Consider the following 25,367-nt stretch of genomic DNA (forward strand, 5'->3'; position numbering starts at 1 on the left):
AAGAAAGATGAGAAAAATAAATAACTGAATTACCGGCTGAAAGTCTTGAAATTATCATTAAACCTAAAAATATGTAATAATGCAAAATATGTTAGGGGGTATGGGGGGGTCAGGAAGGGATAGAACCTCTGGTGGGGGAACATGTTGCATCCTTTTTAAGGCGGTTAGTTCACCTTTGGTCTCCACCTGTGGCTCCTCGTAGATGTTTTCATGCGACAGCGGCCACACCCCAGGCAATGGCTTCGACAAGCCAGCTAAACCAGGTGAGGGTAGTCAACGGGTCTCATACCCCCAGTGAGACAGGGAGTTGTCTATCCCAGCATGTGAAGACAGACTCCGGCGGATTGAAAGGATGAGGCCAATGTAAGGTCCAACAGACAAGAAGGCGGTCTCTGCAAGTGTCGTGGAATGTGTAGAGCACAAGACACAGAAGACGTCCTGGTCATCCACTGCACCTAGTCCCATCTCCAGCCATCTCGACTCTTGTCTTGCCACTGGATCCAGATGGGAATTGGGAAGAGAGAGTGAGGCTGACACTGCGCAACTCTCCCTCACTTAAATCCAAATCAAGTGCTAGTCTCGACACCATCAAGCCGGCTGGTGGCGTAGTGGCATCAGCGCTGGACTTTGGGGCGAGAGGTCCCGAGTTTGTATCCGGCCAGCTCCCCTGCACGCTCTCCATCTGTGCTGGGTTGAGTGTCGAGCTAGCAACTCAACCTCGTAAAAAAAAGTACTAATGGTGTCAAGGTCTTCATCGATGACGATGGACAAACCTCATGTAATAATGCATTTGATCAATTATATGGTTCCTCAAGTTCAAAAGAAAGAACAGCTTTTTACCTGCTCAAGCCCATTTCACTATTCAACAACAAAGATGATATTTAAATTTGTATAATCCCATTGTAATTTAATCCTAGATACCACTTTGGTAAATCTACACAGCACTCCCTCCAAATTTTACTTCTTTCTTAGGGCAGGATGCCCAGAAATACTGACAATCTAATCACCACTTTATATCGTTGTGGCATAGCTTCTACACACTTGTGCTCCAGTCAAGCATTCGTTTTGTGCTTTTTGATTATTTTCAGTAACTAACTGTTCATGATCTACGGAAATGGGAAAAAAAGCCAACACCTATAGAGAATCTAGAATCTACAATCCATTCAGATCTCCCAGTCCACTGCTTCAACTCCACAAATGACATTTTAATGCTAAACATGCATGGTTCCTCCCTTCCCCAGAAGTTTTCTGGACTTCATGCACAGAATATTCTGTCTTGTCCTATTTTAGCTTCAAGGTGAAATGCCCTCACTAAAATCTATCACTACATTGCTCCTTCATTCTACCTACTAATCTTTGTACATTAATTATACATTGCTGTTTCTCAGAAATACCTCTGCTCTGGGCTTGGGTAGCACAAAAATGACCATTGAAGAATAACTGCAGCAGCTGTGATACAAAAGATGTACGCTCCACATTGATATACTATTCACATGCACAACTAGGAGGCAGGAGGAAACTGAAAAACCACAAACTGGCTGTGCTATCTTGAATTTCACCTACAAGTTAATGTAAGCACTCTCACATCTACATTAAGTCCAGATCTAACAAACTCGGGGTGGCAGACCAATGTGGAAATGAGGGCATATGGACTGTCAGATGAGTCCCCTTCCTGATGAGACACTAAACTGCAGCCCATCAACTCTTTTGGTAAGGCATTAAAGATCATACAGCACCACTTCAAACAATAGGAAGTAACCACCACATATCAGTCATACAGCTATACAGTATGCAAGCAGGCCCCCCAGTCCAACTCATCCATGCTGACCAAGTTGCCTGTCCTGGTCCCACTTGTATGCATTTGCCCTTTATCCCTCTAAACCTTTCCTATTCATGTACCTGTCCAAATATCCCTTAATCAACATCACCTAAAGGATAAATGGGGTCATTTAACACTGCTGTTTGATAGAAATCGCTGTACAGAGGCCTCCATCAGTCATGGTTGACCACAGATGTTGCATCCTCACAGTCTAATATGCAAGCCTGAGCAGTACAATATGGAGAGCAAGCTGTTGCCCATGTAGCAAGTTCCCCCTCTCCACACATCTGAAGAACCCAAAGCAATGCCAGAGACCGAAAGTTTGGCACCAGCAGCATCACAGGGGTTGGCAGTCAACACCGAACTCAACATAGGACTGCATTAGGGACTCCTCCAGGTTTTTCCCCTTGGGGCTGACTTCCGAAGCCTTCCCTGTGAGTGGATATAGCTGCAAGGCAGTGTAAATTTGAGATCACAGTTTTCCTTCTCTTAGATGAGCTGCCAACAAAAGCTGACGAGCTCACTGTGGGAACTTTGGAAAAATTGCCAAATATTGATCTGATTTCATAAGTGTTTACTTGTCTTGAAAATTCTTTAGAATTTCCAGTGACTGTAAATGCTGCTACAAATGCTGCAAATCTTTTTCTTCCCATTTACGGCTGTAGTGACAAAAGACAAAAGCAACGTAACTGACTCCACAGGGCACGTTTATTGCACAAGGAAGTACATCCCGCCAACGGTGCAATGAAGCATGTCACCAGACCAGGACACAGCCAACACTTTTAGGTGAATGGTGCTAATTTAGACCTTAGTTTCTCCATTCTTGCTGGCAATAGGGTGGCCATCTCAACGCAAAGCTCCAGCTCAGGTTCCATGGCTTTGGCAGCATCAGCGTGACAATTACAATAATCAACCACAAAGCGGTAACAGTCCACTGACCGCTGCATGTTCTCCAGCTGCAACTTTAGATCAGACGTGATCATTTTACTGTATAACCATCCAATACGAAACTTTGCCACCAATGCTGGCCGTAAAACATCAGATTCCAGTTGCTCTGGAAACTTCTTCTCCAAGTTCTTCAGGGAGTCCAGAAAGAGGCTGTAGTAGGAAATGGCTGACTGAGCCAAATGATTGATTTTCTTTATATTGTGACTATCCAGCTCATCTAATCGGTTGGCAATGGAGACCTTTAGCTCCATCATTTCATAGTACGTATCCCCTATCTCAAACTGAAGTTGCCTGCAGACCAAGAGATAATACTGAGGGTTTAACTCTGTGTAGACGGTGTTCAGCATATCTATACGCCGTTTATGCATCTTGCAACGCCTTTCCAAATCCTCTTCAAAGAACGCCAGGGCTTTGAATAATGCACTGTGATCCTGAACCACTTCAATATGGTCTGTTACATGATCGTCCAGCTGGAAGAACTCCTTGGCTTCGCGCACATAGCTCTGGCCAACCAGAAACACCTCACGGGCTTTCATGAAGTCCACAGGGTAAATACAGCTCACCTTCTCCTCAACAGACTGGATCAGGTCAAATGTATCACTGGACCCAAACAGCACAGCACTTTTCCTCCCCTGCTCTTTCTCCTCCTCTTCTTTTTTTAATTTGGTCTTCAGCTCTTCCTGCCGATCCCAATCCAATTCACCAATGTCATTCTGTAAGAAAATATAGCTACAGCAAACAGAGTTTTCCCAACAGTTACTGCATTTGTCCACAACATTCATACTGTCAGATGTATGTAATGAGATGTGCTCCACCAAACTCTACCAGGGAAATGCCCTGTCGTGTGAACACATCAGATGGCTGTAGCATAAGCTACAGAGAAAACATGTTTATGCCACAATATTTCAAAACGATGCAGGAATTTCCTGCTCTTGCCTGACAGTAGCAGGCACAGAGGGTATAGACTTGCATGTCAAGCACTGAACTCTAACAGAGAAGTGAATTTGGTAGGGGCACCAATCAGTCAAGTTGAAAATGTTAAATAAAGATCATATTGAATTAGCTGGTCCTATTTGAGGGGCTTCCAGAATAAGGATAGCTACAAGTGTGGGCAATTGGGACTAGAAATTTTGTTGCCATTTGCCAGCAAGAAGCAACACCAGGAAAATGGAGAACTGGTTACAACAATGAATTCCCGCATGTGTTTTAACTTGAGAATGGCAGAGCAGAGCAATTTTCATAGGGGTTGGTGGGATTTCAGTTTCACTAACCCTAACTCTGCTCTTGGATAGGACTTCATCCCTCACAGAAAGTTGTGGAGGGATTTCTGATGCCACAAAGCTGAAATTCAATAATGATGACTCAGGGACCATTTTATAAAATACTCCTTGGAAAAGCAAGGAGAGATGAGCCAATAACAGAAATGACAAGGAACCTGGGGCAGTGGAAGGTGGGATCAGCTGGAACCCCTTCAAGAGCCAGTAAATACCCTGTTTGGGTATTCCTTTATTTTACTGACAATGAAATTAATTTTTCCTTTATCCCACCGTTCATCTAACAGATGATTCAAGTACACACCTAAGGGACCACTCTAAAGGTTCAAGTATCAAAAAACCCAGGCCCACTTCAGATACCTCAAGCAGTTTGCGTGAATCTTGCAGTAGGTTGAGACAATATTTTATCCAACATCGTGCTATTTCTGCCTTCTTCTGTTGGAGCTGGTCCCGACGGTCCCTCTCTTCTTCGCCTGTGTTGGAGAAAAATGACTGGGTGGGTGCTTCCCATTAACTGCCCACCCCCCCAAAAAAAAACAACAAACACAAATAAACCATATCATTACTCAAGTGTTCCCCACCACTGCCAGGTCAAAATTGATCCTCTCAGTTATCAACTGTCCTGGCCTATCAATTCACCTCCTACCCAATACTCTTCTGTCAGGAGAGAACTACAAAGACCTACTATCCTCCCATTAGACAAATTTCTTCACTCCTATATCTTAAAATGGCCTTCCCCTTAAGCTCCCTAGTTCAAGGTTATTTAGATCAGGGGTCCTCAACCTTTTTCGCAACGCGGACCGGTTTCTTATTGACAATATTCTTGCGGACCGGCCAACTGTGGGGGGGGGTGGGGTGAGTAGTGTTGCCAACGGACAAGAGTAGCAGTCGATTACGTTGTGTTTACCCCGAGAAAGACTACAATGACCATGAAGCCTTGCGCGGGCACCAGTGCGCATGCATGACTTGCGTATGCGTGTATGTGATTAGTGGCTAATACACTCAATTTCGTTTCTAAAAGGGTTTATCTAACGAATTTAATATTAAACACACAGTGCATATTTTCTTCCCATGAATATAGTTATAAGTCAATTATCAGGGGAGGACAGGGGAGCTTGAAGTAAGTGTGGAACGAGCTTCCAGTCGAAGTGGTAGAGGCAGGTTCGATATTATCATTTAAAGAAAAAATGGATAGGTATATGGACAGGAAAGGAATGAAGGGTTATGGGCTGAGTGCAGGTCGGTGGGACTAGGTGAGAGTATCATTCGGCACGGACTAGAAGGGCAGAGATGGCCTGTTACCATGCTGTAATTGTTATATGGTTATATTAGTCACTTATAAGTCAATAGCATCATAACATTTTAAGTAACACTTGGATATTAAATACACAGCACATATTTTCTCCGTATGAACATATAAAATCATTGCAACACACCAATATCGCTGAATTAGTGGGAGCCCTGGGCTTACTTTCCTGCAACAAAGACGGTCCCATCGAGGGGTGATGGGAGACAGCGATACTCGAACGGGGTTCCTTATGTCCAGTCTATTCCACAATTTAGTTTTCGTTGCATTCATTGCAGAAAACTCCGCTTTGCAGCGATATGATGTTGGAAATGGAAGCAACATTTTCAGTGCTTTTGTGGCTATCACAGGATATTTAGCCTTGACTTTGATCTGGAATGCCAGCAGAGACGTTATGTCAAACATACTTTTCAGCCCGTCGTCATTTGCAAGCTCGAGGAGTTGATCTTCTTCCGGCACTGACATGCATGACACGTGAGTAATGACCTTGCGTGCGTAATAGCTCAACACTGGGCATGACAGGGAATGAGCAAAGGTGCAGCTGATTCCTATCGCCAAATCATGTTGTTTCCTCGCGGCCCGGTAGCACATGCTTTGTGGCCTGGTGGTTGGGGGCCGCTGATTTAGATACAGGAAAAAGCCAGTGTATCCTCACTGTAGGCTCATCCAGAACTTTAAGGTGCATTGGAGATATGGTGACTTGGCTGATCAGAACTGGCTTGTGTATAACAGACAGGGTAGTGATCAATGGGATTTATTTTGGGTAGAGGTACATAACTAGTGATGCTCTCCAAGAAGTCTGCTGTCTGCGATTCATATGAATTACTTGGAGTACGTGGATGGGTGTGTTAACAAGTCCACATATGATACAAAGATTAGTGATTTTGAGAATAGTGTAGATTTCCGAAGGATACAGCAGGACAATGATCAGTTGCAGGTATGGGTGAGGAAATGGCAAATGGCGTTTAATCTACTCAAATATTCAGGTAACGCATTCGTGAAAAATCTAATGTAACAGGAATGTACATAGCTAATGGCAATGATACTGTTCAGAAGGATCTTAGGGATCCAAGTTCATGGCTACTTGAAAGTGGCTGCACAGGTTGATAGGGTGGGAAGGAAAGTCAAGACAAAGATATACAGGCTCTATATATTTTTTTAAAGCAGCATGGTGAGTACCCGGAGTATACTGCCAGGGATGGCTATGGAGGCAAATTCAAGAGCTGTGTTTAAGAGGCACATGAATATGCAGAGAATGAAGGGATAAGAACGTTGTGTGGTCAGAACGAATTAGTTTAGTTATTTAGTTCAGTACAACGTTGTGCGAAGGGCCTGGCCTGTAATGTTCTGCTCCATATACCCGCAAACACTATTGAGACCATTGCAAGATAGTCACACTTACTTTCCTCTGCTGGAGATTCCGAGGACACTGCTCCCGCTTGGTTAAAGATCACATTGGAAGCAGCAAGGCACAGGCGACCTTCCATGTAACACTGCTGCTCAAGAAAAAACAAACAATATGTTGGGTGAAACTCAAGTTCCATATTATTGATTGCTATTTCCACTGTGGCCCTTAATTACAGTAACTGCCTTCTCCATTTAAAAACCATAGCCTGGCACATGGAGAATGCCCGGTCCTAAAGCCTGCTGCAACATAGTCCTCTGTGTGGTGCTGTATCATGATGTTGTATTGCTCTGCTTCCCCCTAGTGGACAAACATAATTAATACCTGCATACCCACTTGCATCACTACCAGAGCACCCCTCTTTCAGTTGGAGCCTCAGCTGGCAGGATCATCAATTCCTAGCCAATTCCTGTTACCACTTCCTGATGGAGACACAAATGAGTAACTCAGAATCAAGGATAACATCCATTTTATTTCCACCATCCTATTGTATCCTTTCACTACAAGGGCTAAGATCAGGTAATTTAATACAGACCAAGGATTATACAAGGAGCCATCCTGCCTGCATGATTTCATATTAAGAATAAAACTTAACTAAAACTATAATTGCATTCAAAGGATTCTGCCAAGAAACTATATTCAAAACCTTATATACACCCCACATACTCATTTCCTTCTCTGCCACTTTAGTGTGGCTCCTGCATCCCATTTTGTTCATTCAATCCTCTAGCACTGCCTCTGACATCTCTTGTATCATCCCACCCTCATCTCTTCCATCTATTTACTATACCTCTGTTCCAACCTGCCTGCCAGCTTGACACCTTAAGACCCTTATCGATTTCATCTCATTGTATCTCCAAGTTCATTCCTCCACACCTGCTCCTACTTTTGTCAGTATACCCCTTCAATTACCCCCATGCCCTCCGCCTCCTCCCTCACCCCTCCCAATCGTATCCCATGCTCGCCTTCCCCATTCTCCTTTCCCCACACCCCCATGCGATACCCATGTCAGTGCTACAGCTTTGCCTCACTACCCCCAGTACCCACTGATCTGACTCCTCCGAAGTAACATGCTTGTTGCCAGAATCCTCCATCAGCTTACAGGACAATTTAACACAGGGAATGGGAAACCACAGGATGTTGCCACCATTTCCATCTACAAACATGAGCTTAGAAACCCTCCTATTCAAAGATCACAACTAATAAGGCCTGTTGCTCGGATACAGAGCACAGGACAGCTTACCTTGGTGATGTAGTATTGTGACAAGGTGGCAGCATTGATAGCCCACTCCACAGGGTTGTAATGGTTGAATTGCAGTTGGCGTTGAAGGGTAGTGTGACAGTACCTGGCAGCCTTTTCATTCATATCCAAGTGTTTATAGACTTGTGCCAGATAGTACAGGGTGTGAGTATAAACCTTCTCAAACCTGCACAATTCAAACATATTTGGCAACAATCAAAGTAGTGGCTGGACATTGACATTTGGAGTATGAATGCTCAGTTACACACAGACAGCATTATAATTACAGTAATTTACAGAAGAGTACTTCTGGCAAGGTCAGCATTTATGCACAGCACGGCTGTCCTTTGAATCGTACTCTTTGATGTAGTGTTAGTCCCACATCAACTCATGAAAGTACATTGCCGTAACCAGACTCGAACACACCAGAGGATCAATAATACTGAGTCAGGATGACGTCAATTGGTGAGAACTCAAATGGAAACACTCCGATATTTCTGCTGCCTTCACCCTGTTAGATGGTGGAGGCTGCAGATACAAGGGTGCTTGGCAAATTGCTGCAGCAGTTGTGCAGGGGGCAGCAGCAATGGTGCATTTGAAGTGAACTATTAGTTACAGGATTCCCAGCCCCTTTACCCTATCCTTCAAGCCACAGCATTCATGTGAGCGGTGTGCTGGAACTAGTGACTCTCAGGTGTTGATGACATAGGATTCAGCAATAATACCAGTCTCTTGTTCAACTGGTCATTCCTACCACTCTGTATAGGCAATTACGTGGGGAATGAAGGAAAGGTACCAAGGAATAGTCAGCTACGCATGGAACCAAGACGGTTGGCTATGCGTGGAACACTTGATATAACATAAATGGTAGTTTTGTAGGAAATAGGTTGTTTCAGAGGAAGAAACTTTCAGAAAGAGGGCACGGGGCAGCATAGTTCTTATACTATCAGGCTCTTAACTCAGAGGCCTGAAAAAAAGTATAAATGCTGGAAAACTGAAAATGCTGGACACTCAGCAGATCAGGCAAAACCTGCAGAAAGAGGAACAATTAATTTTTCAGATCTTGTTCTTCCTCACTTTCCCAGCTCTGACAAAGGGCCCCAATCGGAATCATTAGTTGCTTCTCTTCCCACACAATGCCTGACCCACTGAGAGTTTCCAGCAATTCCTGTTTTAATTTCTTAAGTCCAGGGACGATGACCACAAAACTTTCACATTCTAATAAAGAGCTGCCCTATGATGTTCTAGGAGGCAACCTGTCATCTGTCGTACTATATGAGACTCCTGGCACCCAGCAATAGGGCTGACATATCTGTCCCCTCCATAACTCAACTGTCCTACATCAACATTAAAATAAAGACAACAAATGGAGCACCTGTCATTGGATTAGGACTGGACATCGATCCCCAGATGGCATGTGAACCGAAACACTCAAGTGAAATTCTAAAATTCAATGTGGAAATGTACTTGTACTAACAAAATGGCATTTTTGTCTGTGATAAAATGGAACCTATATTGTACCAGAGTGCTTTGCTAATAGTGTTCATGCAACATTATGCTGATGGAACCTGGGTCCTTGAAAACTGCAGACTCAAAGATGCATTCCTGGAGGAACGCCAAGTACACTGATTAAGCAGGACAGAATACATCCTTCTCTTGAAGTGAAGTGTGGGTAGCTGTGCTAATGTATAAAGGAGTGACTATGCTGTCTGTTTTTCAGAGGCATCACTGGCGCTTGTGCAGTGAAGGTCTCCCTTTGCTGCAAGTAAAATAAATTTGCTTATGATTGATCCACTGAGTTAATTGTTGTTTGTTATGGAATGTAGAGCAAAGGTGCTCGACAACATCTATCCCCAGAAAGCATGTGAACAGACAGCCTTCAAGTGAAATTCTAAAATTCAATGCCATTTTTACCTATGTAAGGTTCTCAAATGGACCACAACTTCTGGATGCTCCACTTCCCTCTCAGAACGTCCTGTGCCGCAAATAATTTTACAATGGTACCAAACAAACATACCATTTGTGGCTGGAAACAAATTTTTGCCTAAAATCCAAAAAATCAAATACCCTATGACTATTTCATTATATAACCACCATATAGTAGGAGGTACAAGAGACTTTAGATGCTAGAAACTGGAGCAACAAACAAAATGCTGGAGAAACTCAGCACGTTAGATAGCATCTATGGGGGCAAATGAATAGTCAAGATTTCAGGGCGACGTCCTTCATATACAGTGGTACTAGAAAGTTCATGAACCCTGTAGAATTTTGTCTATTTCCGTATAAATATGACCTAAAATGTGATCAGATCTTCAGATAAGTCCTAAAACTAGATAAAGAGTACACAATTAAATAAATAACACACAAAAAACATTATATTTGTTCATTTATTTATTGAGAAAAATGATCCAACATTACATGTATTTGTTGGAAAAAGTATGTGAACCTTTGCTTTCAGTAACTGGTGTGACCTCCCTTGTACAGCAATAACTTCAACCAAACATTTTCAGTAACTGTTGATCAGTCCTGCACATATCGGCTTGGAGGAATTTTAGGCCATTCCTCGTTACAAAACTGCTTCAACGCTGGGATGCTCATGGCTTCCTTACATGAACTGCTTGCTTCAGGTCCTTCCATAACACTTCTATAGGACTAAGGTCAGGAATTTGACCTGGCCATTCCAAAACACAAATTATCTTCTTTTTAAATCATTCTGTTGTTGATTTATTCTTGTCTTTCAGATCATTGTCTTGTTGCATTATCTAATTTCTATTAAAGCTTCAGGAGACATGCCTCTACCCAGACATTCTCCTGTAAAATGCCTTGATAAAATTTTGAATTCATTGTTCCCACAACGATTGCAAGCTATCCAGGCCCTGTGGCAGCAAAGCAGCCCCAAACCACGATATCCCTACCACCATGCTCCACAGTTGGGATGAGATTCTGGTGTTTGTGTGCAGTGCCCTATTTCCTCCAAACATAGCAATGTGCATTTCTGCCAAGAAGTTCAACCTCTGTCTCATCTGTTCACAGAACATTGTCCCAGAGGCATTGTAGAACATCCAGATAGCATTTGCAAACTTAAGATGTGCAGCAATGTCTTTTTTTTTTGGAGAGCAGTGGTTTCCTCTGTGGTGCCCTTCCATGAACACCATTCCTGTTCAGTGCTTTTCTTATAGTGGACACATGAACAGAGACCTTAGCAAGCTCTAGAGATTTCTGCAGGTCCTTTGCTGTTACCCTTGGGTTCTTTTTCACCTTCTTCAGCATTGCACATTGTGCTCTTGGTGTGATCTTTGCAGGATGCCCACTGCTAGGAAAAGTAGCAGCAATGCTGAGTTTACTACATTTTGGTCATCTTGGTCAATGTCTCCCATCCACTACATAACGTACTGGGTGGGCACAGGAGTACATTCAGTCAGAGACTCATTCCACCGAGATGCAGCACAGAGCGTCATAGGAAGTCATTCCTGCCTGTGGCCATCAAACTTTACAACTCCTCCCTTGGAGGGTCAGACACCCTGAGCCAAAAGGCTGGTCCTGGACTTATTTCATAATTTACTGGCATAATTTACGTATTACTATTTAACTATTTATGGTTCTATTACTATTTATTATTTATGGTGCAACTGTAACAAAAACCAATTTCCCCCAGGATCAAAAAAGTATGACTATGACTACGACTATTTGTAGACAATTTTTCTTACTGTGGACTGATGAACACTTGGGTCTTTAGAACTGCTTTTGTAACCTTTTCCAGCTTCATGTATCCCTACAATTCTTCTGAGGTCCTCTGAAAGTTGTTTTGATTGAGGCACAGTGCACATAAACAGATCTTTCTTGAGAAGAGCAGGTTCTGTCAGTGACGTGACTTTGTTTGCCTTTTTTATATGACAGGGCGCCTGTACAACCCACACCTCCAATCTCATCTCATTGACTGGAACACCTGACTCCAAATAGCTTTTGTAGAAGGCATTACCCCAGAGGTTCACATACTTTTTTCCAACAAATACATCTAATATTGGATAATTGTTCTCAATAAATAAATGAACAAGCATAATGTTTTTTCTATTGTTTATTTGATTGGGTTCTCTTTATCTAGTTTTAGGACTTATGTGAATATCTGATCATACTTAGGTCACATTTATGCAGAAATAGAGAAAAGTCTACAGGGTTCACAAACTTTCTAGCATCACTGTACATAGACGTTAACTTTTCAAAAAATTCAACTGCTAGCTTAAAATTACAAGTTAAACTCATAAGTTCAGTCTACAGCAGGCAGTGTTTCTGTATAATCGCTGCGGCGAAATTTCAACCAAAAGAACTTTTCAAACTGCCTAACAGCCTGCAACTATTAAGAAGGAGATCTGCTACATAAGGGCATCGATCATACTGGTGCCTAATTATAACAGGGTAAGCTACCTCAATGACTATTACCAGAAAGCCCTCACATCTATTGTAATGAAATGCTTTGGCTGGTGATGGCTAGAATTAATTCCCGTCTCAGCAAGTACCTGGAGCTGTTGCAATTTGTCTACCCCCCCCCCCCCCAACAGGTAACAATGGACAGAAGTCACTAGTTCTCCACTCCACTTTGGAGCACCCAGATGACAGTAAAACATTCATCAGGATGCTGCTGATCAATTGCAGCTCAGCATTCAACACCACTACCACTTCAGTATTAATCACCAAACTTCTAAACCTGGGTCTCAGTACCCCCTTCTGTCTTCCTTCATAGGAGATCACAATCAATGGTTTGATGGTAACATCTCCTCTCCACTATGGATCAATACACGCTCAGTCGGATGCATGCTTCACCCACTGCTCTACCTTCATGACTATATGACAAAGCACAGCTGAAACAGCATGTATAAATTCACAGATATCACCACTGTTGTTGGTAGAATCTTAGATGGCAACAAAGAGGTGTACAGGAGTGAGATAGATTGGCTAGTGAAGTGGTGTTGCAACAACTTCATACTCAACCTCAGAGCAAGAGCAAGGAATTGAAAGTGGGCTTCAGAAAGAAGAACACATTAATCCATAATCACTACCTCATTATCTCTTTACCTTTGCAGTATTTATTTTGTAAATTTATGGCAATTTCATAGTATTAGTAGAATTATAAATTATGGTAATTTAATGTCTTTACACCGCACTGCTGCCGCATTAACAACAGATTTCATGTCATAAAAGATAGGGGTAATAAACCTGATTCTGAATGCTATCATAAACACGAGAGATTGTGCAGATGTGGAAATCCAGAGTAACACACACAAAATGCTGGAGGAACCCAGCAAGTCAGGCAATACCTATGGAGCAGAGTAAAGAAGAGCTGAGACCCTTCATCAGGACTGGAAAGGAAAAGGAAAGAAACCAGAATAAGGTGGTGGTGGGGGAAGGTGTACAAGCTAGAAGGCGATAGGTAAAACTGGGTAAGGGGGATGAAGTGAGAAGCTTGGAGATGATTGGTGGAAAAGGTAAGGGGTTGAAGAAGGAGGAATCTGACAGGAAAGGAGAGTGGACTGTGGGAGAAAGGGAAAGAGGAGAGGCACCAGAGGGAGATGATAGGCAGGTGAGGAGAAAAGAAGGGGTAAGAGAAGAGCCAAAATGGGGAATGGAAAAAGAAGGCGTGAAGATAAAGAAATCAATGTTCATACCATCAGGTTGGAGGCTACCTAGATGGAATATGAGGTGTTCCTCTTTCAACCTGAGCGTGGCCTCATCGTGGCAGTAGACTAAGATACCAAAGTGGGAATAAGCAGTAGAATTAAAATGATTGGCCATCAGGAAAATCCTGCTTGCTGCGGATGGAGTGAAAATGCTTGACAAAGCAATCCCCCAATCTAAGTTGTGTCTCACCAACATAGGGGAGGCGTATTTGGGCATGGGATACAGTAGGTGACCCCAACAGACTGGCAAGTGAAGTGTCGCCTCACCTGGAAGGACTGGGGGGAGATCAGTGGGGAGGGACAAATATACAAGGGAATCACGGAGAGAGCAATCCCTGCAGAAAATGGAGAGTAGGAGAGAGGTAAAGTATTTGGTGGTAGTTGCAGAGAAGGATGCAAAATTTTGAAGGTTATGTAAGTTCAGAAAAACCATACCTTTTCTGTCTCTCCTGCTCACTCAGCCTGTCCTCTTCTCCCAGGAAATGCTCATGTGTGTCCCACGGTGGAGTACCAATCTAAAGAAAAATTAACACACGAGCTCTGAATTCTATTTAATTACGTTATTCATCAACTATTGTCCAGTATCCCTTCTTTTATCCAGATTCCGTTCCTCTGCCAAAAGCATAAGCATGGTGTCACGGCAACAGGCAATGCCCATAAACCAATATCCATGTTTTCAGATGATGGCCTAAGCAATGTTGGCTCTCCACAGGAACACAAATTTCCCAGCCTGTTTCTCTTCTCCAGTGTTCCAATGTAATCACACCATTGGCCAATACACAATTGAAATTTAATATTGCATCCCCTTCAGAGAAAAACAAACCAGAAACTGGTTTATCCATGTTACCACCATTGTTTAAACCCCATCAATCCAATACACAGCAAATGGTTATTCTCCTCAATATCTATCAGATACACAACAGTCATGGTTAACAGAATGTCCAATATTCACACCAATGACAACTTAATCCACTGTCTAATTACACATACACACCCTTACCTATTAATGGTTAATCTTCAGTCCAGAATTCACACATAAGTGGCTATCCTTACAAAAATTAATGTACTTGTGCCTGTTGTTAGCTATTCTAAGTGGCAAAGATAATTGTTGATTATCTCTTCATTGACATACAATACAAAAACACAGAAGAATAAATAGTAAAGAGCCAAAGAAACAACAAACCAATGGTGTTGAGGACCACACACAAAATTGCTGGCACAATTTGGGCCGAGACCCTTTTTCAGGACTGAGAAGGAAGAGGAAGATGTCAGGACAATAAGGTAGGGGCAGGGGAAGGAGGCTAGCTGGAAGGTGATAGCTGAAGCCAGGTTGGCGGAAAAGGTCAAGGGCAGGAGGAGGAAGAAGTTATATTGGGAAACATCAGGGTAGAGTGGAGGAACATGTGAGCGAATAGGTCACAAGGAAATGGGATTAATGGAATTGTTGAGAGTTGGCATAGACTGCATCCGCCAAACTTGCAGATGATGTAAAGATAGGGGAGGGGCAGGTAGCATTGAGGAAGCAGGAAATCTGCAGACAGACTTGGACAGGCTGGGAAAATGGGCAAATGGAATACAGTGCAGGGAAATGCATAGTCATTGACTTTGGTAGAAGGAATAAAGGCAAAGACTACTTTCTAAGTGGGAGAGAATTTTTATTTTTAGCCAGAGAGCAGTGAATCTGTGGAATTCATTGCTACAGACAGCAGCAGAATGAGGTTTAGAAAGAAAATCAGACATGATTAAGTCACAGAGCAGACTCGATTGGCTAAATGGCCTAATTCTTCTTCCATGTCTTACAGCCAAATCATATCAACTAACACAGAATCCCAAGTACAAAAGAGTTGTCATAGGCCAGATGGTCCAGGTGAAACAAAGGTTCTAAAGAAGTAAAAAGATCCAATATGTGGGGGTGAGGGAGGTTACTAGCCAAAGAAATGGAGATTGAGGAACAGGTGAAGGAAGAGCACAATGTCACATTAAAATTAAAATCAAGGCACCTGCTGAGGAATAGTAGTTATTGGGCGAGGCCAGACAGATGAAAGGATTTAGGGTCAGAGAAGCACAAAGCTCTGTAAGTTTGTTCATGTTGACTTTACCTCCTTGATGTACTGATTGTAAAGTGCTTCAGCATCTTCTAGATAGGTCTTGGCTTTTTCCATTTCTTCCAGTCCAGCCCATAAGATGCCCAACTGGTTCTGGAATAAAGAGCAAGAACTGCTTTAACTCCTGAAAAGTTATCAGTAACTTAAATCTTTAATGCGATGGGAAACAGTGTACATCTTACTGGGCCTAGGCTGGTGATATAAGCTTCCCAAAAGTACTCCTTTATTTCAAACTGATCATCATCCGTAATACCCCCACCTTGAAAGAGATAATACCCTCGACCTAACTATCACAACTCCATATCCTATTCACAAAGTACTTACAAGATTTAGTCATTTCCCACGTCTGTCCTAACTTCTCCATTATAGTCACAGTGGTGCTAAAATGTTTGTGAACCATGTAGAATATTCTCCATTTCTGCATAAAAATGACCTAAAATGGGATCAGATATTCACATATGTTCTAAAACTAGATAAAGAGAATCCAATTAAATAAATAATAGTAAACAAATTATACTTGTTCATTTATTTATTGAGAAAAATCATCCAATATTACATGTATTTGTTGCAAAAAAGTATGTGAACCTCTGGGGTAATGCATTCTACAAAAGCTATTTGAAGTCGGGTGTTCCAATCACTGAGATGAGATGAGATTGGAGGTGGGTTGTACAGCTGCCCTGTCATATAAAGAACACACAAAGTCATGTTACTGACAGAGCCTGCTCTTCTCAAGAAAGATCTGTTTATGTGCACCATTCCTCAATCAAAACAACTTTTCAGAGGACCTTAGGAGAAAAATTGTAGAGATACATGAAGCTGGAAAAGGCTATAAAAGCATTTCTAATTAAGTTCATCAGTCCACAGTAAGAGAAACTGTCTACAAATGGAGAAAACTCGGTACTGTTGCAACTCCCCCGAGGAGTGGGCATCCTGCAAAGATCACATCAAGAGCACAACGTGCAATGCTGAAGGAGGTAAAATGGTGTTCATGGAAAGACACCATGGAGTAAACCACTGCTCTCCAAAAAAACTTTGTTGCACATCTCAAGTTTGCAAAAGACCATCTAGATGTTCTACAACACTTCTGGGACAATGTTCTGTGGACAGATGAAACAAAAGTTGAACTTCTTGGCAGAAATGCACATTGTTACATTTGGAGGAAAAAGGGCCACACATCAACACCAAAACCTCATCCCAACTGTGAAGCATAGTGGAAGGAGCATCATGGTTTGGGGCTGCTTTGCTGCCTTGGGGCCTGGGCAACTTGCAATCATTGAGGGAACAATGAATTCAAAATTGCCTCAAGACATTTGTACAGGAGAATGTCAGGGTAGCAGTCTGTCACCTGAAACCTAATAGAAGTTTGATAATGCAACAAGACAATGATCCGGGAGACAAGAGTACATCAACAACAGAATGGTTTAAAAAGAAAAAAAATTCATGCTTTGGCTAAATCAAAGTCCTGACCCTAATCCTTTAGAGATGCGGTGGAAGGACCTGAAGCAAACAGTCCATGCTAGGAAGCCTAAGAGCATCCCACAGTTGAAGCAGATTGGTAAGGAGGAATGGCCTAAAGTTCCTCCAAGCCGATGTGCAGGACTGATCAACCGTTACTGGAAACGTTTGTTTGAAATTACTGCTGTACAAGGGGGTCATACCAGTTACTGACAGCAAAGATTCACACACTTTTTCCAAGAAAAACATGTAATATTGGATTTTTTTTTCAATAAATAAATGAACAAGCATTATGTATTTTAAGTTATTTATTTAATTGGGTTCTCTTTATCTAGTTTTAGGACTTGCGTGAAGATCTGATCAAATTTTAGGTCATATTTATACAGATATAGAGAAAATTCTACACAGTTCACAAACTTTCTAGCACCACTGTAAATTTTATCAGAATATTGAAAAGACGCAAAATAAATTATTCCTACTGCAACACTCAGTGGGTCAGACAACATCTCAAAGGGAAATGAACAATGAGCATTTTGGGTCAAAACTCATCAGAACTATTCCTCCTTTTCCTTTTCAGCCAGATAGCAAATTTCAATATGGATGTCAGTGCAACACTTCTCTCAATTGGATAAAACTGCACTCTTGGATCCTTTCTCATCAATCCAGTTATACTAGAGACTTCACACCTATCGCCTCTTCACCCATTGCCTCTGGCATTGAGGGATCCATTCTGACACCCTGGCCCCCTCTACTCCCACTTCTTTTTCACTTTGCTAACCCTCGTTGACAGATAAATAAGGCAAAAACAATGTTGGGCATTAGCATAGAGATAAAGTATAAAGCAGTGAAGTCGTGCTCAACTTTTTTACTGGTTTAGCTTCAACCAGAGTGGAGTGTTCAGTTCTGGTGATCACATTATAGGAAGGATGTTGAAGATATAAAAGGGTCCACAAAATAATTAAGAATGGTTCCTGGGATGAGAATCTGCAGATTCAAGGTCAGATCAATCACATGTCCCACTCCTCTAGCTCTTACTCTAATCGAATAACAAATTACAGATTTCTTTCCTGGCCCCACTTTTCCAACTATCATTAGACAGTTCCATATTTACGTATATTCCAACACCATCCAAAACTGACTTTGTTACCAACAACCTCCTCCCCTACATCAAACAGCTCTTAAAACTATCATTAATAGCATTCATTGTAATCACAGTAAACTACTGCTTATCACGTTGCACAGTAGAGTAGCGTTTAGCACAACGATTTACAGTACAGTTGACCCTGGTTCAATTCCTGGTGCTGCCTGCAAGGAGTTTGTATGTTCTCCCTGTGACCACGTGGGTTTCCTCCGCGTGCTCTGGTTTCCTCCCACAATCCAAAGATGTACCGGTTGGTAGGTTAATTGGTAATTATAAATTAGATTAGATTGAGGACACACAGTCCTCTTTTATTGTCATTTAGTAATGCATGCATTAAGAAATGATACAATGTTCCTCCAGAATGATATCACAGAAACACAAGACAAACCAAGACTAAAAAACTGACAAAAACCACATAATTATAACATATAGTTACTACAGTGCAAAACAATACCGTAATTTGATAAAGAACAGACCATGGGCATGGTAAAAAAAAAGTCTCAAAGTCTCTCGAAAGTCCCAACATCTCACGCAGACAGTAGAAGGAAAAAAAACTCTCCCTGCCATGAGCTTCCAGCGCCGCAAACTTGCCGATGCAGCACCCCGGAAGCACCCGACCACAGCCGACTCTTGAGTCTGTCCGAAAACTTCGAACCTCCGACCAGCCCTCCAACACCGAGCACCGTCTCTGCCGAGTGCTTCGACCCCGGCCCCAGCAACAGCAATAGGCAAAGCCAAGGATTTGGGGCCTTCCCCTCCGGAGGTTCTCAATCGCACAGTAACAGCGGCAGCGAAGTGGGCATTTCAGAAGTTTCTCCAGATGTTCCTCCGTGCTCCTCACAGTTGTCTCCATCAAATCAGGATTGTGCTCGGTACCTATTTCACAAATACGATATCATTTCGGAGCAGCCGCGCGCGCTGCGTCACACCGCCATCTTCTCCTCCCCTCCTCCCGTGATTATACTAGGATTAAATATGGAGATTGATAGGCTGTATGGATCAAAGGGCCGGAAGGCCTATTCCACAGGATAGATAGACAGATATTTCTGGAATTATCTATGCGATGTCACAAGATTAAAGTTTGCCGAAAGATTAGTTTAACATGACTTGCCTCTTGTGGATCCATGTTGACACCACTCAAACCTTTTTGTTATCCAAGCCTCCAGATGATGATGTATTTTGCAAATTCAGTGGATTCAGGTTAACTGGGCCATCTGTTATTTAGGGCAGCCAATTATTTTCGGACAACTCTTAAAGAACAAAAACAAATCGAGAAAATTGCCGGGATTCTCTTTGTTTGTGTGGAACACTATGATGCTTAATTGGGGCAGGAATCTGTACCTGAACAGATTTTAACTAGCATCATTCCTGTGAGGAAGTTAGGCACTACATCGTGCTTAGAACAAACAGTTTTTAAACAGCGTCAGTTCCGTAAGTTTGTGTCCAAAAGCGATGCATTCTGTCACTGACAGTTGGCTAGAGAAAAAGCAGTAAGACAATTCAGAACTGTTTCGGTCTTTGCAGTTTCAAGCATTCAAGGCCGGAAACAGCTGGAAGTGAAAATGAAACAATTTCACTACTTCAAGTTAGGAAATATTAAGAACTTGAAGGAATCGACAATCATCTTGAATGTTACAATGAAAATGAAGATTTGGAGGATGCAATTGTCGATAGAATTGTATGAAGGCAGTCCATTATCTGCTCTAGGTGTCTACACTGATTTTGTTCATTGCATATGCTAGATGGATTCCTCCGTCAATAACTATGAGGAACTAATACACAGTTTTACAGTACTGTAGTACTATTGATAGTTTCTAATTTGTTCTATATTTCATTTAAATACACATTTTGTTATTCAGTTTGTCTTTTTTATATCTTTTTAAACTATTTCCATGAAACTCCAGCTAACTGAAGCAGTCACTTCAGGGGCTAAAATGTACTGGTCCCAATGTGTCCTAATTAGGATTACATCTGCAGCTTGCTACCGCTCAAACTGAGCCCCCTACAATTCGCCTACTGACACAACCAATCGACAGATGATGCAATAGCCACTTCTCTACATACCGTCCTTACACACCTGGAGAGGAGGGATGCTCATGTGAGGATGCTGTTCTTGGACTACAGTTCAACATTCAACACCATGGTTCCATTCAGGCTCGACAGGGAGCTGAGACCTCGACCTTGACCCTGACCCTGCCTTGTGCAGCTGGATCCTGGACTTCCTGTCAGATTGCCGGCAGGTGGTATAACCATGACTGTGTCACCACTCACAGCTCTAATCTGCTAATTAAATTTGCTGACAACACTACATTAATTGACCTAATTTCAAAAAATAACGAGGTAGCCTACACAGTGGTGTCAGGAAAACAACCTCTCCCTCAATGTTGCAAAAACAAAGGAGCTGGTTGTGGATTACAGGAGGAATGGAGATGGACTAACCCTTATTGGCATCAATGGATCTGGGGTTGAGAGGGTAAACAGCTTTAAGTTCCTCAGCATCCACATCACCGAGGACCTCACGTGGTCTGTACACACCAGCTGTGTGATGAAAAAGGCACGACAATGCCTCTTTCACCTCAGACAGTTGAGGAAGTTTGGTATGGGCCCGCAAATCCTAAGAATTTCCACAGGGGCACAATTGAGAACATCCTGACTGGCTGCATCACTGCCTGGGATGTGAACAGCCCAGCGCATCTGTAGTTGTGAACTTCCCATAATTCAGGACATTTACAAAGACAGGTGTGAAAAAAGGGCCTGACGGATCATTGGGGACCTGAGTCACCCCAACCACAATCTATTCCAGCTGCTACCATCGGGGAAACAGTACCGCAGCATAAAAGCCAGGACCAACAGGCCCCAGGACAGCTTCTTCCACCAGGCCATCAGACTGATTAACTCATGCTGATTTGAGTGTATTTCTATGTTACATTGACTGTTCTATTTATTATAAATTACTATGATTGCACATTTAGACAGAGATGTAACGTAAAGATTTTTACTCCTCATATACGTTAAGGATGTAAGAAATAAAGTCAATTCAATTCCTAATCAGGCCATGCCTTTCCAAATGTACAGAAATCCTATTCCCTCAGGATTTCCTTTCCAATATCTTCCGTAAATATGTGGGGCTCACTGGCCTATAATTACCTGCATTAGACCCAATTCCCTTCTTGAACAACGGCACAGCATTTGCTGCTATCTTCTGGGGCCTCACCTGTTGCTAGTGAGGACACAAAGAACCTTGTCAAAGCCCTAACAATCACTCAGCACTTGCTTCTTTCAATATTCTAGGATATACGGCATCAGAACCCAGCACTGTCTCCTCCTCAATCTCAAAATGTCCCATTTCATCAACATACCTCACTGCTTTCACTATCCTCCAATTTCTCCTCCTCAGTAAATACAGACTCAAAGTATTCATTTAGTACCTTAACTATTTGCTCTGACTTCAAACATAAATTCCCTTCTTTATCGTTGAGTGGAATTACTCTTTACTTAGTTATCTATTTTCTTAATACAAGTATAAAATGTTTGGGAATTATCCTTGATCTTCCCAGCCAAGTATATTTCATGGTCCCTTTTGGCCTTCCTAATCACTTGTTTGAGCACTTTCCTGCTATCTTTATATTCCACAAGAACCCAGTCTGATTTTAGCTTCCTAAATCTTTCATATGCATCTTTCTGCTTTCTGAGTAGTTTAGGCCTTTTGGTCATTCAAGGTTCCCTTACTTACCGTCCTGGTGCTTACTCCACGCCAATCCTTCACTCTGCTCATGTGTTCTTCAAACAACTCTCACACATCTGACAGCAGCTGTTCCCCATCAGTGTTCCTCTGACTCTGTTGTGACTTGGCCTCCCCCATTTAGTACCTTCCTGCAAGATCCAATTTTATCCTTACTCATAACTATCTTAAACCATAATGAATTGTGGTCTTTATTCCCAAAATGTTCCCCCACTATCAGGTCTGTCACCTGGCCTGGCTCCTTTCCCAAGACTCCGTACAGCATGTTCTCCCCTCTAGTTGGACTGTTCATCTACTGTTTCAAGAACCCCTCTTGGATGCACTCAAAACTCCTGTCCCATATAAACTTCTTGTATTAAAGAAGTTCCAGTCAATACTGGGGCAGTTGAAGACACCACTATAACGACCGTGTTGTTTCTGCACTTTTCCATGCCGCATCTTTCCATTCAAGTGAAGTAAATGATGTAAATAAAGTATGCATCTGTAATTAAATGTGCGTCCTGCCAAAAGGTCTCCGCCCACAACGTCGATTGTACTTTTTCCATAGATGCCGCCCGGTCTGCTGATTTCCTTCAGCATTTTGTGTGCTTTAACAGCACTGAAGTGACTACCTAGAGAAGCATCCGAATCACCTAGACACAGAAGGCTAACGGGCCAAGTGCTAGAAGATAGATGACTGCAGATGGGTGGGCACTGGTTCTGAGAGTGTGGTGGCTGTTTGTTTCCCTGACGTACATACTCGTGCAGATCTTTGATTTTGCCCCCATAAACCAACCACTCCTCTTTACTTCTGATCCTCACCTTCATTTGTCAATCAACAGCAGTGAATTAACCTACCAAGCGACATGCGTTTGGGATGAACGGGCGCAGCCTTAGAAAACCCATGCTCTGGAAACCCCATACAAGTAGAACCACAAGTGCGGATTAAACCCGGGTTGCTGGAGCGGTATCAGAACAATGCAATTGAATTAAGGGTGACAAGGAATGGATGCATTGGTGTCGAGAGGAGCTGTGTGAGAGGGGTAAAGGGGGAAAGACAAGATTTGCTGTGAGAAGCGGAGTCTGCGCCCACGGCCGCAGTTTGGCGAGTGGACAGGGCTCTGCCACGCCTTTTGGCTGCATTTCGCGATCGCCAGACCCAACACTTTACCTCAGCCTGAATGAACACGGACACGGCCTCGGGGCTCAACTTGAAGGCCTCCAGGACACGCACGCATTTGGCTAGGTGCTCCTCCCCAGCCGACAGCTCCTCCGTCTCAGCATGGTTGAGGCCAAGCTGCAGTTCCAGCACCCCAAGCTTCTGCAGCCACTGCCCGTCCTGCAGGCGCCTCTCTTCGGCACGCTCATCCTCCGAGTCCCCGCCCTGTGCCCTGTGCCCCACCGCAGCCTTCAGTTCCTTCAGCAGTTCGCGGGCCGCGTACTTGGAGCGGTAAGGCTCGGATTCCGGGTCCTGCTTGGACTCCACCTCCGACAGGTTTAGTGCCCGCGAGTACTTCAGCCGCAGCTCCGGCCCGCCTTCTTGCACCGCCATCTTCTCCACAATGGCGCGCCATTGCCCCTAGTGGTGGAGATGAATTACTGCGGGACCGACAGGGCGACCCCGACGGCAGAGAGGAGTTATTGCGTTATACCCCGTCATCGCCCCCGGCGGTGGGGAGGAGTCACTGCATTGCCCCTCACGGTAAGGAGCAGTCACGACGGCGGTCTGCGCCAGCATCCCCGGCGGTGGGGAGGCTGCGCCAGCGCCCCTGGCGGTGGGGAGTCACTACGGGAGTCTGCGCCAGCGCCCCTGGCGGTGGGGAGTCACTACGGGAGTCTGCGCTAGCGCCCCTGGCAGCGGGAAGGAGTTAAAGTGGGGAGCCTGGTGGGTAGTTCAGGGAACCCACATAGCGGAGGAGGCTCGGAGAAATGCGTACTTACACTTCCTCCATTGCATTCATGCGGTTTTTCTGACTATCGAATCTCGTCTGATGACGATACTCTTCACATCGGTGCTTCTGAGGTTTTCTATTTTCCTTAACCATAGTTCCTTTCCACCACACATGAGAAGGATAGGAATCCTCATATCAATCTCATCTGCTTCCACATTTTAAAGTCAGCTGAAATTACAGCCAAAATGATGCTATAGCTACCCCTACCCTTCAAAATTCTGGGGGAGGGGGAACTGTGCCCTCTGTGATGTGCCGGTTTGCACTGAGGTCGGGGCTGACCAGGGATATGTGACACGCAAGGCAGGCAATAAGGTATGGAGAGCAACCTGTTGCCCAATGCAGCAGACTCCCCCTCTCCACGCAGCTGCTGAATCGAAAGGAACAGAAGAGACCGGTACAGTCTGGCATCAGCAGTGAACTCAACATAGAACTGCCTTCGGGACCCCAGCTCTAGATTTTTCCTCAGGGTCTACTCCCAAAGCCTCCCAAACAGAGGTTTTAGTTCAAGAGTTTTCCTTCTCGATGTGTTGTGTATGTAGTATTTAAGAAATATTGTGAATAATGTTTGATTACGCATTCTCATTTGTTTAAATAATTCATTACAGGTTATATGTCAAAATGAGTGAATTGTATACGTTATGACGCTACCATCGGATATGTGCGGTCCTTGCTCAAGGTAAACACGACGTGTTTTTAGCTTTTAATTCATTTTATGTTTTGGTGTTACAAAACACAACAGTGGTGATGAGGTATTTTTAAAACAAATCCGAGATGACTACCTTACCTGTTGAAGTGCAGTGAAAAACGATTGATTTTTTTAAAAAGTGCAGCACGTATTTTCTTTCCTTTGGAGCAGAGCGTTTTCTTTGCAAAAACAAGGATGATTGAATTTAAAAAGGCAGAAAACAGAAGAATCACAGGTTTATGAACAGTAAGAATAATCACTAAAAAAGAAATGGCTGCTTACATTTAAAGATTACTCAATATATAATTGTATATTCTAAACTGAGCAGATCAAGCAGTTGATTAAAGCAAATTAAGTAGCCAATGAGAAGTGAGTATCAATTTTGCTGAGTGCATTGGATTTAAAATGATACAATCTGCTTAGGAACCAGCCAAAATGAGCTTTGCTGATGCTGTGAAAGTAATGTAGGAACATTTAGAACTGAAACCATTGTTGACTGATGAACACATTAGGGTTCATGAGTGGAATCAAAAGGACGGGGAGTCCATTTCAATGTATGCGGCTGAATTGAAGTCGTTTAAGCACTGTCAGTTCAGTGATGGGCTTAATGATGCACTGAGCGATTGTTTCATTTGTGAAATCTT

The 25,367-nt window shown here is 43.1% G+C and overlaps 1 protein-coding gene across 1 annotated transcript; it reads right to left on the reverse strand.

Moving 5' to 3' along the window:
• Positions 1-2,490: 2,490 nt before the first annotated feature.
• kifbp (kinesin family binding protein) lies at positions 2,491-23,732 on the reverse strand. Its single transcript, XM_063071150.1, has 7 exons — positions 23,258-23,732; positions 15,764-15,862; positions 14,100-14,179; positions 7,996-8,179; positions 6,750-6,843; positions 4,402-4,514; positions 2,491-3,480 (listed from the first exon to the last, which is right to left on the reverse strand). The coding sequence occupies exons 1-7, from the start codon at positions 23,636-23,638 to the stop codon at positions 2,602-2,604; spliced, it is 1,830 nt and encodes a 609-aa protein (XP_062927220.1). The 5' UTR covers positions 23,639-23,732; the 3' UTR covers positions 2,491-2,601.
• Between the last annotated feature and the right edge of the window lie 1,635 nt (positions 23,733-25,367).

This window comes from Mobula hypostoma, chromosome 19 (assembly GCF_963921235.1).
Source record: "Mobula hypostoma chromosome 19, sMobHyp1.1, whole genome shotgun sequence".
Taxonomy (NCBI): Eukaryota; Metazoa; Chordata; class Chondrichthyes; order Myliobatiformes; family Myliobatidae; genus Mobula; species Mobula hypostoma.

Excerpts from the sequence above, each read along its gene's own strand:
- kifbp (XM_063071150.1), bottom strand. The coding sequence starts at position 23,638 with ATGGCGGTGCAAGAAGGCGGGCCGGAGCTGCGGCTGAAGTACTCGCGG. Across the intron at positions 14,180-15,763 it reads ACAATCAGTACATCAAGGAG|ATTGGTACTCCACCGTGGGA; the intron begins GTAAAGTCAACA and ends ATTTTTCTTTAG. Across the intron at positions 4,515-6,749 it reads GGAATCTCCAGCAGAGGAAA|GCGAAGAAGAGAGGGACCGT; the intron begins GTAAGTGTGACT and ends TCTCCAACACAG.